Below are 16,468 nucleotides of genomic sequence, written 5' to 3' on the forward strand. Positions count from 1 at the left end.
GTATAGATATATGTTATATATATGAAGTATATATACCATAAATTACATTATGTGGCAGGCCGATGTGGACTGCGTGGGATTTCCATTGATGATATAACAGATAACGAAGCATCTCAAAGGTAATCTTGAAGCAAAACTGCCTGGAAGCACTTGTGAATTACTAGAGACCACTGATATTCAATCACAGTCCTCCAAGTCCAGGGCCTACAGATTTTCCAACTTTCTTTTAGCTAGGAGACACGTATGATTACTAAGTGCCCAACCACTTACATTAATCGTTCAACTACAGGGGCTAAGAAAATCCAGAACCGGAACTTCGCTGTCACTGGCGATACTGCTATAAACAATAGCTCGTTTTCACTACATTTCCCATGATTCATCTGAAACATCCGCTCGACGTTTCGCAGCAAACATTCTTGAATCCTTCCGTTGTGGAGGGCCATATTTCCTTATTTCAATTTGTTTTTACACACGACTCTCGTCAGATAATTCCCTTACCATTAATTTAATTTGCCATTTGAACGACTCGTAAGTCAAATAACCTCCGACTGCAGCAGCTTTGTTAGGATATGGGCTTCAGCCTTTAGTTGGAAATGGGGTGTTCCCCCGCCCTAGTGTGTCAAGAATGAGGAAACGCGTAAACAGCAGATTCTGGATCTGCTAATCTGCTGCTCTGGAGAGTTCACGGCTCACTGCGATCCGAAGGCTTCGGCGCACCTGCTGACCGGTTCAGTCTACTCTACATCGACAGACTTCTGGGGCAGATGGCGGCTTCTTTAGTGACCGCTGTAGTGGCACGTAAGTAACACTTAATGTTTGAAAGTGGGGGGAAAATACAATAGGGAAGTACGAAACCACGGTGCTTTGCAAGCTAGACCGAGTTTTGTGGTTAGGCTGTTGCATCCTAAGTACAGATACAAATGATAAATTGTTTCGAAGATCGATTTGTGTTCAGGGCCGCTGTGTGTGTTTCGTGGCTTCCCCGGGTAGTAGACCAGGGTAGGCAGCCAGGAAAAGGCATCTTGTGGAAAGAAAATTTCGCAGTGTTTACTTTCAGAGATTCTGCTACCTGCAGCTTCATGCCGTCTTAGCCTTTACATTGAGACGGTCACCAGTCAGATATCCAAAGTGCAGCGGTATCTTCCGCAACCTTTACGCTTCAGGTCTGACTGTATCAGCTGTGCCATGTACACGAACTCAAGCCGCGGGGGAAGTATAGCAGGAACCAGCTCAGATCCTCACATCTACTCTGGCAACCGCATCACTCCAATGAACGGTTTGGCCAGCATATAAACGTCCTTAACCTGAAACAGGTTTCTTTTTATTTCTATTGTAATGCGTTACATAATGTACATTACTCTAGCTCCATGTCAACTGGCCAGCGCACACTCATTTAAGGACTAAGAGTAACCCTGTCTTAACTTGCTTTGCTGTGTATTCTGCTGTTCTGTAATAAACCCTGCACCTGCCAAGAGCATGACCTGTACTAGCTGTTTTTTCCTCTGAGTGTTACAGGCGTGCAGTCGTTATGGTTGGGCTTTATGGAGCCCAGCCGTGAAAGTTCCTCCCTTTGGCCCATTCAGAGAGGCACAGGCTAACGTCGATTATGATACAAGGGCGTCTGTTCCCCTTGTCCTTTGAATAATGACCAAAGCCCATAACAAATTAAAGAGGTAGAGGGAGAGTGGGAAAACACCAGCACTTCCTGGCTTTCTCACCAAGTCTGAGCACATTTTAAAGCTTTCTCTTCATGGCAAATGAGCTTGTTATATAATCAATGTTATCAATGTTACCCTAATAGCCTGTGGCCCATTGTGCGTGTGTGTGTGTGTGTGTGTAATGTTCATGTTTATTTAAATATGGGATCTTGGATTAATTGAAGTAGCCGTATCTGCACCTTTTTAGATTTATTGTATGTGTGTGTATATAGAAAATATCTGTGTGTGTTTGCGGGATGCCTGTCCCCTCTTTCAAGACTACCAAATAACAGAGCCATGTCACTGCTGTGTTTATGAGCACCTAGTCCTGTTTAGTCTTTGTGAAGTTGTCTTGTTGCGCACGCGTTTGTATTCTAGGTGAGTCTAAGCTCTAAGGGATGTCTGAGGGATTTGTTTGTAAGTTTTGTGTCGTGACAACCAGGGCGGTTCACCTATGCAGTTCACGTCAATGTTTGTTGACAGATGGGCCAACAATAGACTTGCTGTGACTGGGTGCTTTAGGGGTGTTGGATGGGGAATGCAATCACAGGCAGACTTCCAACTGACCAGCTGAATTTTTGTAGTGTTTATATACTGCCCGACCTTTTGACCCATCATAAGAATGACCATTTGTCCTTTTGTCAAAGATTCAGGAGCGCAGTGGACAGTATATTTTGCTAAGGAATTTTCCAGTTTGGACAGGGAGTGAGTGCGTGGAACATTTTCCTGTTTGCTCATCTGTGTGACTGCTGCTTCTTTGGGACTGAATGTCTTCCTTCGCAGAATGGGGACGATGCAGGAGACCCGTGGTTCCTCCACAGGATGCTGGGAAATTGAAACTTTTGAACACAGAAATGTGAAGTATGAGTAGATGTGAATGGCTAGACTTCTAATGAACAGAGAGTGGGTGTGATGACAATGGCACACTGGTCAGATATTACTGGAATGTCACTGTGATGTTTACCTGAGTCAGCATAGCGTTTAATTCCATCAGTACTCTGCGTCTTGGCCCTTCAGTCCTGTCTATCACACAGTCCTCTCCCACCTGTCCATGTCCTTTTGTTTCTTACAGCGACACACACACACACACACACACACACACACTCTTCATCTCTTGCACACTCTTGTCTTACCTATGTGTCACTGCCATCGCTGTTTATTTTATCTGCACATTTTGACCATAATGTGCGTGCATGCCTGCCTGTGGTTACGGTGCAGTATTACTCTGGCCTACTGATCCTGCTCGGAGAGAGACAGTTGCTAGCAATTTAGGAATGTTCAGATTTAACCTTCACTCTATACTATGATGGATGCTATTTTACAACATTGGCCCTAGCATGGCGAGGTGAAATTTTAGGTTGTTTCTGCGAGGCAATATTTAACGCTGTATGACAAGTAATACTTTTACAGTGTGTAAAACGGTCGTCCTAAAATGAGATGAAAACGGGTTGTCTGTGATTTCAGCTTTTGTGCGATGGGCCGTGATTTTAATCTGCTTCCTGCCTCCAGACAACAACGCCACGGAGTCCAACAAGCAACAGGAGAACCACGCGAACATCGCCTTTGTGCTGGTGCCCGTCTTCTTCCTGCTGGGTCTTCTGGGCGTGCTCATCTGTCACGTGCTGAAGAGGAAGGGCTACCGCTGTACCACGGACACTGAGCAGGACGAAGAGCATGACATCGAGGATGAGGAGAAGTGCCTGGACCAAGGAGGTGGGTGGGGCGGGTTAAATGTCAGGGGCAGGGAAGCGTTCCGGTCCTGTTTGCTGGGCACGCCGGACTGGACAGGCAGCTGGTAATAGTCTGTAGGGTTTGCCCATCTGCCATTAGTTTGCTTGTTTTGTGTTTATTTATGGTGCTTGCCAGTCAGCTGGAGCACTGAAACCCATCCAGTGGACCTGGCCACTGAGGAAGGGTGGTGGAGTATTAGGCACTGGTAGGGAAAATCGCAAAGTTTGGCTCGTCTTTGACACAGTTTCTCTTTTAGGCGTTGGTGAACGTACTCGACGGATGTCACAAACCCGACGTGAGAGTAATGGCTCTATCTTTTTAAGAACATTTAAGTAGCTCACCTATTGTAAATGGAAACCTTATTACAGCATTCAGGTTTTTCATAGAAAGAGAGGTTGTCTGGTTCTTTATCCGGTGATTAGCAGCCACCGTACCGCCTCTCTCCCGGCTGAATGATGGTATAACACGTTTAGCAAGATTGCTTCAAAAGGACCTTTAGCCAGAATGGCGCAGCAGGTTGGCATTGTGGGGAGAGTAAATGGCTCTGAGATGTGTTGTCCTCCCTTCAGTTTATAAGTCTAGATGGGGTTTGTTTGGTTTTTTTTTTTCCTGTAGAAAGTTGCACCACATTTCACGTCAGCACGTGAAGCTAATATACTTACTTTGTGATTGATTTTTTTATTACTAAGCCAACTCAGGAGGGCCTGGCTAAGTGATTGTTAGACAAATTTCCATATGCAAAAGAAAAGATGGGTTTTATTATTGACGTTAATAGGCTTTGTATGCATTTAGATTATTCACTCTACCATATCCTCTGGCTCACACAGCATGCTCGCGCTCTCTCTCTCTCTCTCACACACACATTCTTCCTCCCTCTTTTCAACTTTGTTCTGTTCTCTCTTCACATTTGTTTATTCCTGTTGAGTCTTGCAGAGCTCCAGCCTAACGATTTCAGGATTGCACAGAGGAGAACCTTCCACTTCCACTCAATACAGGAGACTTCTGTCTTAAACTGACATGAGAATGATTTAGACAGAGTGCAGAATGTGGTGTTTAGAGTGGTTTACATTAAGCCTTTGTTCTCATATATCCTCTTTGACTTTTAATCGTGGCCGTTTCTACAGATGGAAGCCTTGGGCTACTTCCGCAGGTCCGCCTAACGAGGGCAGCAGAGAGACAGGCGGCAGCTGCTTTTGCTCAGGACGAGCACGCAGTCTGCCGTGGTTTGTCTGAGGAGCTGAACCCGAGCGGCAGCCGTAGGCTCCCTTCAGCCCGGCGGAGCCGCGATTTGACCGCCTGCTCTACTTTTTAGTTCAGGCCATCAGAGTGACATGTCTATGATGTGCTCTGTTTTTGTGTCAGTAGAAGCCTGCACCATGCGATATTTGCTGGCGTGGTTAGTCCGCACGGATCCAGAGACGTGTGTAGAACTCGCCTCTCACTTGAGCTTCAACACACTCGAGTCGGATCATTGTCATGTTGTCCTATCATTTGCAATCTCACACAGGCTTAGAGAACTCGCACCGGTTCCTCAGAATATTTGTATGTGTGCTGAACAATGCTTCCTGTTGTGTAAAAAGGGCTAGCGAGTCTCGACTGAAGCTGCGCTGGGGTCAGCTGTGTGGATGGCATTCATACTTCACTGAACATCACGCTTCCAGTGGGCACTGATCCCAAATAAGCAGCTTAAAATGGAAGCTACAAAAGAAGCTGCAGTGAAGCCCAGATCATTTTACAGCTGCTGATGTCTGAAAATAGCTCAGACAGTTTCAGTATGTTCTTACAAGATATCTTGATAAGGTCAAATTGTTCAGCCATTCCAGCCTATACTTAACAAATGAATCTGTGCTGCAAACATTTTAATTATCAGTACTAGCCTTAGTCGTGTGTGTGTGTGTGTGTGTGTGTGTGTGTGTGTGTGTGTGTGTGTGTGTTGCACACTGCTAGCCTTTAGCCATCTTCTCAGAATTAAGAACACTTAATTCCTAATTTTTCCTAATACATCCTAATTTTTCCTAATACATCACCACACCCGACCTGCTGATGAAATCAAATGTTTGTGTAACTTGAACCTGAATTGCAAGCTGAAGGGTGTGCACCTCTCCACTGCTAGGTACTGGTATGTCCAGGTGCACTCATCTTACCTGATCTCTCTCTCTCTCTCTCTCTCTTTCTCACCCCAGAACTGAACGACACCTTCAGTGAGGGCAACACGGACACGGTGGGCCAGATTGTTCACTACATCATGAAAAATGAAGGTAGGAGTATGCATGAAAATGAGAGCTTACTGCTCTGAATCAAGCTGAATCAAGTCCACACTGATGCCTGGGCCTGCCTGAGGGCAACATGCTCTACACCACACAGGACTGGGGTTACCTGATGGCCCAGGGAGCCCACGTCTGTGCTCTCTGTCTAGATAGAGCGAGATTAACCTTTCTTGACACACAATGTACATATACAAAGAGTGCACTATGATTTACTGTTCCAAAGTGCAGTAAATTACTCATTTAGGTAAAATGGGTGTTCCTTATATTGTGCAAGGTCAAAGTCATATAGTCTGTGCAAGCTAGCAATTGAATGAATGAAGTTGTATTTATATAGGAATATGTTTAAATAAACCCAGGGACACACACAGCTTTCACATCCTGTCACACACCAGGGAGAAGCAGTAGCCAACTGCACACAGCGTACTCGCAACCGGAAACCTCAGCCACATGGGGGACTGGACATGTGTGAAGGGGTAAGAGGTTAATACCCAGCACAGAGGACCAACCACTACTGGGCATGCAGACACAATCATTCACATGCACTCACACCAGGATAGACAATGACCTAATCTCCACATGTCCGGACTGTGGGGGGGGGGGAGTCGGAGACCCTGGAGGAAACCCACAAAAACCCAGGGGAGAATGTGGAAACTCCACCTAAATCAAGACTCAAACCAGAGACCTTGGTGCTGAGAGGCAAACATGCCAACCACCAAGCCAGTGTGTCGCCCGAGTTGGCAGAACAGCTACCTAGTGAGCAAAAGCCGTAGCCAAATGTACAGTCTCATTTCGGATGATTCTTCTAAGAGTACCGTCATAGCTGTGCTGTCAAGACGAAACACTTATTGTTCACACATGTGGCTCGATATACAGTGCAGTCTTCTACAGAGATTCCTATTTGTTTGTTTATTTGATTTTGTGTTATGCAAAATAATTTTCCAGTGATGTGTAAATTTTCACTTTCCACCGAGCTAGCTGTTTGTGTCTAAGCCGACAACTTTTTCATCTGATGATTTATTTTTTTTAAGATATTAAAACACTACCATTTCATCAGCATCCATGAGCAAGGCTTATCTGATGCTTTAAAATGAGAAATATATGTACGTCAGTATCCATACCAGTAGTGTTGCCTTTTTGGGATTTCAATGGGAGACGTTCTGTAGCGCAAACTGGATGATGCTGGAGTGTGTAGCTCCTCCATGTGGTGGGAGAGCATTTTGCAGTTGGTGTGTAAGTTGGATCAGATCTCTCATATAGTTAGTTGAGCATAACCTCCTCCTTAGAGTCTCTCTCTCTCTCGTGTCCTTCAGTACGTTTTCCCCACCCTCAAAGCTAGTACAGTCCAACATGGCTTTTAGGCAGAGAGTGAGTTCACACCCCATGGTTGTAGTCACATTGCGTTGGCCTAGTTATGGTGCATCACTGAACCAGAACTCCAGCACCTCATGGTCCGTGAGTTTCCCTGTTCAAATGTTGAATACTTTTTTTTGCTCTACACTGTGTTAAGTCCCTTGCACAAAAAGTGGGATTTCATTAAAATAAAATAAACGTGTAGGTTTTGATTTTATTAAGCTCATTAAGGATAGCTTCTGTCAGAGCGGAGTGGCATTTTAAAACGCAGGTGTAAAGGTTCCTGATGGGCAGCACACTGTGTTTTGAAGCTGCCTGTGTCTCTGGACTCCCAAGAACCTCTTCTTGCTGCGTCCTTCAGAGGCTGGCTGTTGTGCATACAGCCATGTTTTGGCCACCCTGGACCAAAGCTCACAAGGACACACGTTTGCTTTGGGCTCAGAAATACATGAAGACCAATTTTCAAAGTTTTATTCATCAGTGAATACCATGCTGGTCCAAATGACCTCAGCAAGTGAGCCCTACCTGACCTTTTTCTGCTATGGTATCTAAAAAAGAATTGTGCTCTTTCAAATAAGATGTATTTCCATGCAAGACAAATCACAATACCACGCTGTAAAAAAACACCACTGACTCCTGGTTGCTAAGGGGATGAGGAGGGGGGAAACCCCCCCATAGTGTGGCCACCATCGTTCACTGACCCCAGTGTTGCTAAGAATGGTGGTTCAGCCTTACTGTAGGGTTTCTACATTCGTGTGAGGAGCAGTGTGGCTTGAAACAGCTCTGGGAAGCTTTACTGGCATCTGCACAGTCAATACAGGCAGAAGCTGTGCATGGCCTTACAAGATCAATGGATATGAGTTGTTAGTTATTGTAACTATTTCCATATTGATATATCAAACATGTTTTAATATTAATATACTCATATGTAAATGTATCTGTAAATGTTTTTAGTTTGTTGTATTTTATGTATTTTCGAAAAATGTCATGCACATGTAGCAAATATAACAGTTCAGTTTCTAATTCATTATGACTCATTGAAGGTTGTAAAAGTGCGTACTGCATAATAGTTTGGAACAACGTTTTTCTTGTTCCTTCCAAGATATCTTTTTACTGCATTGTCATCAGTGCTTTGGTGTAGATAATATCAGATAATAAAAAACAATCGTACTAATTCTTTAGAACAAACGGACAAAAATTACAAAAGCTTAATAATTTGGAACACGGTAATGGAGGTTCGATTATCTGAATTCACTGGCATCGCTCGAAATGAATGCAAGTCCATGCCAAGGTGCATGAGTAATGCATTTCTCAGAGTGAACGTGAGGACGCAAAACGCTGCCAAATTAAAACTCGTCAAACCGCAATTGCGCCTCGCATGTGTTCTCAACTTCTGGAATAGATTCATTTAACCCAGGGGTGCACAACGTAAAATACGTTACATGATTATAGACTTCCCTACATATTTATTTTCGGGTTAAATATTCTATGCTACCTCCAAAATACGCTCGTTGCCTCCGTTTTTAGGTGATAGACACCCAAGAGAAAACAATAGGCTGGAGAACGATTCAAAGGTTTGAAAGTAATCGCTAGGTGGCATTGTTTCGCATTTTCATTAAATTGTCCCGTTGAATTCGTAGTGGTCAGTATATTTGTTTGTTTGTTTAATACATTTGATATTTTATTTGCGTGCCGAGTTTAGATTTGCCTGGCCCCCGGGCCGTATGTTGTGCACACTTGATATAACCTTGAAGGTTTAGCTGAGAGGGGTGTTCTGAGAGGTCTGCGGGGTTCCTCCCTGCATGTTGGGAATAGTCTGGTGTTGAAGCCAAGGCAGCATACTAATCTCAGATCAGCAGGGAAGAGCCATTTCTAGATGCCTTCACTGGGGAGGGACTGTAAATGGTCAGAGGTTGCTGTAGTCTCATTAAAATCAAGAGCCTTTTAGTAGTGTAATTGCATTGAGCTTCTGTACCTCACCTGGTAGAGCAACACCAAGGTCATGGATTCGATTTTCACGGAGCACAAATATGCTGAAACTAATAAATATGTAAGTCGCTTTGGGGAATGTCTGCTAAATACTGAATATGTAAATGTACAGAGCAGATATATCCGTATCGAGATGAGAAAATGACCAACTGTTCTTTGCTGTAATCTCTCTCTCTCTCTCTCTCTCTCTGCCTCTCTCTCTGCCTCTCTCTCTCTCTCTCCTCCCCACACTCCAGCCAACACGGATGCCCTGAAGGCCATGGTAACCGAGCACAGCATGGACTCTGATGGGTGAGAGATTACTATTGACACACCACTGCACATACGACCCATTTGAAGTATGGTGTGCATTAATTTGGATTAATGATTTCCCAGTCAAGGAAGCTATGAGGTGCTGTACCTAAAACAAACTAAATCATGAATATATTATAGTCACTTATGTAGTAATAGATGAATGACGGTGCTTTCATGGCCAACAAAGTGAAGACTCTGATTGCCACAAGGAGGCAGCATAACATCCCAGGTAGCTTCATCTTAAAAAATGACACACACCTTTTTGGGGTTTTCAGCTTGCAGTCTCACGTCCACACTATGGATCCAACTGTCAGAGCGGTAGTGATGGAGACAGATTTTAATGATCCAGCTGCAAAACAGAGCCAGATCGTTATTGTTTGTGAGCATTCAGGATTGGCCCTTCCTTCACCATGATGTGTGTAAAAACGGGCTGGGCTTGTGCTCGATGAGTTCGGAGTCGGTTTTAAGCAAATCACAAGTGGTGATTTGCATGTGTCATTCACTCCAAATACAGTGCTGCTCATTTCCTTCCGCTCAATGTTTCACTGGAACCAAACCATCCCCGCGCGTGCGGCCTTGCAGGCAGTTTCACGCGCGCAGCCTCGCAGGCTGTTCTTGCGAAGCTGGCAAACAAGATGCCCAAGATGTTGGCTGCTGATCTGACCGACATGTATCCCCCATGCCCACACAGCAAGGGTGACCCTTCTTGACCGCCGGTCACAAGTGACCTGTGAAAGGAAACCTTGACGAGTGAATGCAGCCGTATTACAGGGGAAGGATCGTTGGAAGGAGAGAGAAATTTAGAGAAGCCGCACGAAAGTGAGGAAAAGCTTATAAAGAACGTGTAAAAGACGGACGAGGGGCAGCGCGGGAAAAATCTGGGGAGACTGCAAATGAGGGAGGGCGTGGTTGGTCCAGTGTGGAGCTACACAAAGAAATGACGGAAAAAGTGGCTGGGGAGCGCCAGGGACAGATTATGTGTAGGATGGAATTCCCCCCCCCCCCCCCCCCCCTTCTTCTCAGAGTAGGGGCTGCTCTCATTTCCTTACTCACAGTTGGGCGGAGAGCCAGAGGAACACTTACAGCAGCAGCTGGGAGGAGGTGGGACTATGGGTGGGGCTAGAGTGTGACTGATGGGATGAGGAGGGAATCTGTCGCTGGGTGTAGGGTTGGATCTTTCCAGATGGAGCAAATAATGAGAAGGGGTGCACCATTTTGCCAGGCTGCTTGTAGACACAGGATCTAGCCAACATATGGCACTTGTTTACCTGTCTGTGTAATCAGTTGTTTATTTTTGTTGATTTTCTGTTATTTAATTTCATAATTTGACACTGTAGACATGCAGCTATCCCTCCTGTGGGTGCGGGTGCAGGTGCAGACAGGGATACATCTCTCCTTCTTTGTCTCCTTTTCCTTTCCCTAAACTCCCACCCCCGTAGTCACTGTGATAATGTCTTTGTCCTGATCTAACTGCCTTGCAAGCATGAGCCATTACATGCACAAACACACGCAACATCCAGCAGTATCCCCTGGAGACTGATAAATGGAGCACCGTTCTCCTCAGACAGATACTTGGAGTATCAGGGATGTGGTTTGGCTGGTATTCCCAAAACAGCGTACTTCAACTCACTCAAATGGCAGAGCACTGTGCAATACAGATGGGGCAGCAGGAAACTGAATGAAGTAAAGGCCCCGGTTACTGCTCTGGTTTAACTGTTGTCATTCCTTATGTCTTTTCCAATGTTCCACATTCTTTTGTTTCTCCTTTTTACTCTGCCCCAGTGTTCCAGTGACGCCCACCTCGCCCACAGCACCCACTATTCCGACGCCCACCACGCCGGCTGCTCCTGTGTCGCCTGGCGCCCCCGCCGGGGCAGCCAAGCACACCTGTAACCACTTGCACACCATTGGTGGGGTAGTGGGTCAGAAGAGCATCTGCAGCCGCTGCAATCAGAAAAAATGGCCCCTCATGCAGCCCCGATCAGGCAAGAAGGCGGATCCAGCGAAAAGACGCAGCCACACCGGAGAGGTCACTGTGCTGTCTGTGGGCAGGTGCGTGTGCGCATGTGTATGTGCATGTATATTTGTGCATATATGTGTGGGTGTGAGTGCCTGCTTGTACACACATGTATGGTTGTATGTCTGTGTGTGCATGTGCATATATGAGGGAGGGAGGGAGGGAGAGAGAGAGGGAGAGAGCCAGCTTGTGGCATGGCTATTATCCCTGCAATTGGCTTTTGAATGCTAAGGGAGCTATTTCCTGATTTGTTCATTCAGATAAATGAAAGCGTATGTCAGGGCCATGCTTCCCTGAACATAGGAATGAATTCTTCTTATTTGTGAGGAAATGGTGAGGAGTGAACAAAATTGGTAGTGCCCAGTTTAAGAAGGCGTCTGTGTCTTCATCTTAACTTATACAGACTGATATATGTGAACTTTTTGGTGGTGTATGTCTAAAACTGACTGAAGATCCTTTTAACGTGATTTCTGTTTTGTGTGTTTGTGATGAGGCAGGGCGGGAGGTGGTGCGAAGGGGCACACAGGCCATTTATACTTGTATTCTGTGCAAGAGAGACTGTGTGCTGAATCGTAATTGGTCAATTCCTCCTTTGCCAATTCCGTAATTGGCCAATTCCATATCTGGGTGAATGAAACTGTCAGGATTACACGTGTGCATGGATGTAAGAAATGTAACTAATTTAATATAATTGGTTGTTATGCTTTTGTGTGTGTGTGTGTGTGTGTGTGTGTGTGTGTGTGTGTGTGTGAGAGAGACAGAGACACTTTGTGTATGTCCTTGTTTGCTAATGGAGATTAAGTCATTGCAGGTTTAATGGTTTTGAACAGCAACCATGCTGGTGGCCCCTTAAGGAATCATATTAAACTTTCAGGTTCCGAGTGACAAAGACTGACCCCAGGCCAGTGCGGGAGAGGCGGAGTCTTGTGATCACCGAGCCCAATGGCAGTGTCCCCGGTTCACCTGCGAGGGTGGAACCAGCACCACAGGGCTGTAGCAGCCCTACCCAGCCTCAGGTGAGCTCCAGAAGCAGGACACTCTTTGGGGAGCGGGCTACCCGCAGCCAGCCATGGCCGGTCTCACCTGTTGGGCAAAGAACGCTCAAGCTGAATGCTTCCTCCAAACGGCTTGGGTTCTGGTTTTACTAGAATAGAGAGCCTGAGCTGATGTAACCATCTATCATGTGAGCAAAAACTGATGGGCTTGGGTGGGTGAGTGAATGTGGAAACCAGTGTGTAGTAACTAATCCATCTCTTTGTAGTGAATGTGAAAACGCACTAGAGACTGTATGTGACCTTTTTAAGAGTGTAATCATTTGCTCTTTGTCTCTCTTTAGGCAGAGGGAGATTATAAAAAGTGATGTAAATGAAGCCATGGCAGTCTACTTCAAGGACAGCTGAGTGAGAATTTTAAATGTGTTTTAAACCTAAAATCACTCTGCCAACATTGGGGAGAGAGAGAGAGAGAGAGGACACAATCTGCACTGGGGCAACCCTTTTCCCATACAAGGCTCATACTGTCAAGATGGACAGAAAAGATGGTGGAGGTTTTTAAAACTGCATCTGACTCCACCCTCCTGCCACAGGGGCTGGGTTATGTACTGGGAAGAGGATGGAGGAACAGACACCAGTCCTCCCTGTACAAACATGCACAACTGTGGACACCATCGCTCCATGCTGGTTTGCAGCCACAAACCTGCCGGTGGCTAATCCATATGGCCAAACGGACTGTCAAATTAGATCTGGACTCCAGAAAGGTTATGTGGTTTGGGTGTGACTCGGTGGGCTACTTCTAGTAAGCAGGAACTCTTTATTTTTAATGCAATTTATATGTACGGTCACTGCAATGAACCAAGAAAAGCATCTTAAAAACGACCTTTGGATCCAGGCTTACCAGATGCTCAGCTGTGCTCCTATGAGACTGGCTGACTGCGTCCCACCCGTCAGTCCACCAAATGGCTGTTACTTAATATTTTTCTCTTGCCTTTAAACACTATTTCTGCCTTAAAACGCATCCGTTTGATGTGTGTAATGTTGCTTCATCTAGAGTCGGTCACTTCCTGTTTATAGCTCACTGTTTTTAGCTGTAGTTCTTAGGACATGAATTGTTTTATACTGCAGTGTCCAGCCTGATATAAAACCGATCTCAAACCCATATTAGCATTCCATGGCTTTCTCCAGACGTCCGCACAGAGCAACTAGCACGACGTTGATGTGAGTCTTTTCTATGACCATGAGCACAAAACAAAGAATGAATTAAAAGCAAAACACTTTATTGACAAACTCTGCAAATGAGTGCCTAAAAACAAGAGGAAAGGGAGAAAAGGGAGCCATTAATTATACAGGTGATCTTCATGTATGGTGCCCTTCTCAGCGTTCATGTTCAGTACCTGAATGTCCGCAAACGAGTCGGTAGCAGTACTGACAAATGTAAGCATCACTGGTCTTTTTGCTCTGCGCTCTGTTGCATTTCCTGCTGTCAAGCCTGCATGACTTCTCATTACCCACATTCACATACTTGAAGAAAGTGGTGTAACCTATGATATATTGTCATATTTATCTGGTCATTTAAAGCTGTAGTATGCCTGTGGTAGTCCTGACCTCTCCGTTGACTGGTGAGAACATCTTCACAGGCGCTATACATGGCTTTGAATGGTTTTGTTTGAACTACCTGCCAAAGAGAAGGACTCTTGGGCTATAGGAAACGCAGTTTTCTATCATTAATCGCCAAAATCAATTTGCCCATGTGTTTATATTTATTATGTGAATTGCATGAGAAAATTGAGATTTAATATTTTTAAAGGAATTGTTTGCGGGAAGAATTCATGTACATTTTTCGCTAGCTTCCAATGCAGCTGATCAAACAAATGTGTCCAGAATTGTTTTATTTTGCACTGGAGCTCTGACACTTCCAGATAATAGAAGCTTCTGCCTGCATCTGAGCACTGTGCAGACTACATTTTGAAGAAAAAAAACAAACAAACCCTTAACTCGGTCATTTTGTTGGGTCAGTGGGCTAGATAACGCCCTTTGTTCATACAGTTTCACACAAGTTCACACATTCCTGTTTTAAAATGTCATTTCAGCCTGAACTCTATATGATGCAGGTGGTCATAAAGTAGTTGTTGGCTGCATTTTACTCTCAAAGCTTCAGTGCAAAAATCAATCCTTTGCTCATTTGTATTTTTGATATTTCATGATCCACCTTTTTAAATTGCATTTGCAATAAAAATAAGAAATTAAGTGTTTAGATTTCATGTCTCATGCTTTGTATTTCTGCAGCAAAACTCATTGGTGCCTTTTTGACAAATAATCAGTTATTATTTTTTGGTTTGATCTGTTCCCTCTAAAGGCATATTATAAATAATGAGAAGTTATGTGATGAGTGATATTTCTGGATATACTTGATACGGATGTTTTCTGTCAAGCATTGTGTTCAGATGATATTTCAGTGATGGCGACACTTCACCCCTGAAGTGCTCCTGATAAGTGCTTGTAATAAACAATATAATTAGAGGGTGAATTATTCCTTTAATGAACAGCTGTGACTGAACCTTAGTTCTGCAAATGTTAAGGATAATTATTGACCATTTTTAAATGAATTCAAAATGTATTTAACAATGAACCTTTTGAAATAAATTTGCTTAGAATATAATGAAATATTAACACTAATAAAATTATTTGAAATTGTTGAAAAAATGTGATAGAGAACAAGATATTCTATTCTTTTGTACCAACAATTTATACAATAAAACAATTAAAAACTAACAGTTATAATCCTTTTGCGCCCCCCCCCCCCCCCCCCCCTTTTTTTTTTTTTTCTTCCCATTTATACCACACAAGAGGGCACTGTTTTCCTTCTTTAGGACCAGGCATGCCCGTCAAGTAGGTGGTTTGGGGTAATAAATAACAGGTGTCCATTAATGGGTCACCATAGTGGTACTGATGACCTTGAAAGCAGACTTCAAACATCAAATGCCTTTCTCCAGATCGTTCAGGGAGTATGTATCCACTAGCTCTGAGTTACAGTAAGCATATTTATCAGCCTGTATCAATCAGCAATGCCCAGTTCACACCTGTTTGTCCTCTTTAATATCTGCTGTGTCTTTTGGCATCATGCATGTAAATATCCAGGGGCCTGTACATGAGCTTGGTCTGTTTTCATGCACTGTAACATTTCCATGAAAACATCAAATCACATTAATATGCTCACCAATCTAAGGTTCCAGTGAGTTCAGAGTAACTGATGCATGTGTGGAGCTCATGAATGGTTAACAGACTCTAATGTATTATTAGTTGGGAGTATTTTAGGCCTTGTGAATTATTAACCCCCTCCCACATGGACCTGTAAATGACAGTTCCCTCATTCTGACATTTAAAACACACATCCAAGGAGACTTTGATCAATTAATGGCTTGTTTGAAAATATAAATAGATTGATGTTAATAGAGTATTAAGTGTAAAACAGTTGTGTGTGCCATGACCTTGATTCAAACTGAGTTTTTAGACAGCCATTTTGAAAAGCCAGTATGCACTTACTAGTTATTGATGTGCAGTAAGATGTTTTCCATTCAGACAGACTCTCTGCTAAATACTCCTTGTGCTTGGGAGAGCAATGATGAGACCTTGCAATGACTATTGGTATTAACACAAATGCAATTAATGATGACAGTTTTAACTGCTTATATTTCTAGCTGCCATTCTCTGAAATTTCTTATTAAGTTCTAATTAATGTCTTACTCAGTCCAACATGTGTGTGCGCACACATTATATATATATATATATATATATATATATATATATATACATACACACAAATAAAAATGGGGGGGGGGGAAATAAAGACCTTTCTTAATCATTTAAGGAGCAGTATGTGACAGGGGACCCCCCCCCCTTCCTCTATCCCGGAATTCTAGACACACACACACACACACACACAAAACCTATGCTGTGCTTTCATATGAAGCCAGCACAAACTGCTCTGGCCAGTTCCTTTCAAAGAGATGTTTGTGAAAGGCCACCGACATATCCCTTAGACATTATACATCCAGCCTAATCAGCATAGGCATCATGTTGTAATACCTTTTTTTTCCTCATTCCTGTGTCAATTTTCACCTCTCTGTG

At 43.9% G+C, this 16,468-nt stretch overlaps 1 protein-coding gene across 1 annotated transcript; it reads left to right on the forward strand.

Annotated features, from left to right (window-relative positions):
* Positions 1 to 395: 395 nt before the first annotated feature.
* On the forward strand, positions 396 to 15,064 carry rell1 (RELT like 1). The gene is made up of 7 exons (XM_027003822.2): positions 396 to 798; positions 3,207 to 3,410; positions 5,612 to 5,686; positions 9,271 to 9,325; positions 11,111 to 11,380; positions 12,220 to 12,361; positions 12,682 to 15,064. The coding sequence occupies exons 1-7, from the start codon at positions 765 to 767 to the stop codon at positions 12,703 to 12,705; spliced, it is 804 nt and encodes a 267-aa protein (XP_026859623.1). The 5' UTR covers positions 396 to 764; the 3' UTR covers positions 12,706 to 15,064.
* Positions 15,065 to 16,468: the final 1,404 nt, after the last annotated feature.

Source organism: Electrophorus electricus, chromosome 19 (genome assembly GCF_013358815.1).
Source record: "Electrophorus electricus isolate fEleEle1 chromosome 19, fEleEle1.pri, whole genome shotgun sequence".
In the NCBI taxonomy this organism is placed as follows: Eukaryota; Metazoa; Chordata; class Actinopteri; order Gymnotiformes; family Gymnotidae; genus Electrophorus; species Electrophorus electricus.

Excerpts from the sequence above, each read along its gene's own strand:
- rell1 (XM_027003822.2), top strand. The coding sequence starts at position 765 with ATGGCGGCTTCTTTAGTGACCGCTGTAGTGGCAC. Across the intron at positions 799-3,206 it reads AGTGACCGCTGTAGTGGCAC|ACAACAACGCCACGGAGTCC; the intron begins GTAAGTAACACT and ends TCCTGCCTCCAG. Across the intron at positions 9,326-11,110 it reads CACAGCATGGACTCTGATGG|TGTTCCAGTGACGCCCACCT; the intron begins GTGAGAGATTAC and ends ACTCTGCCCCAG.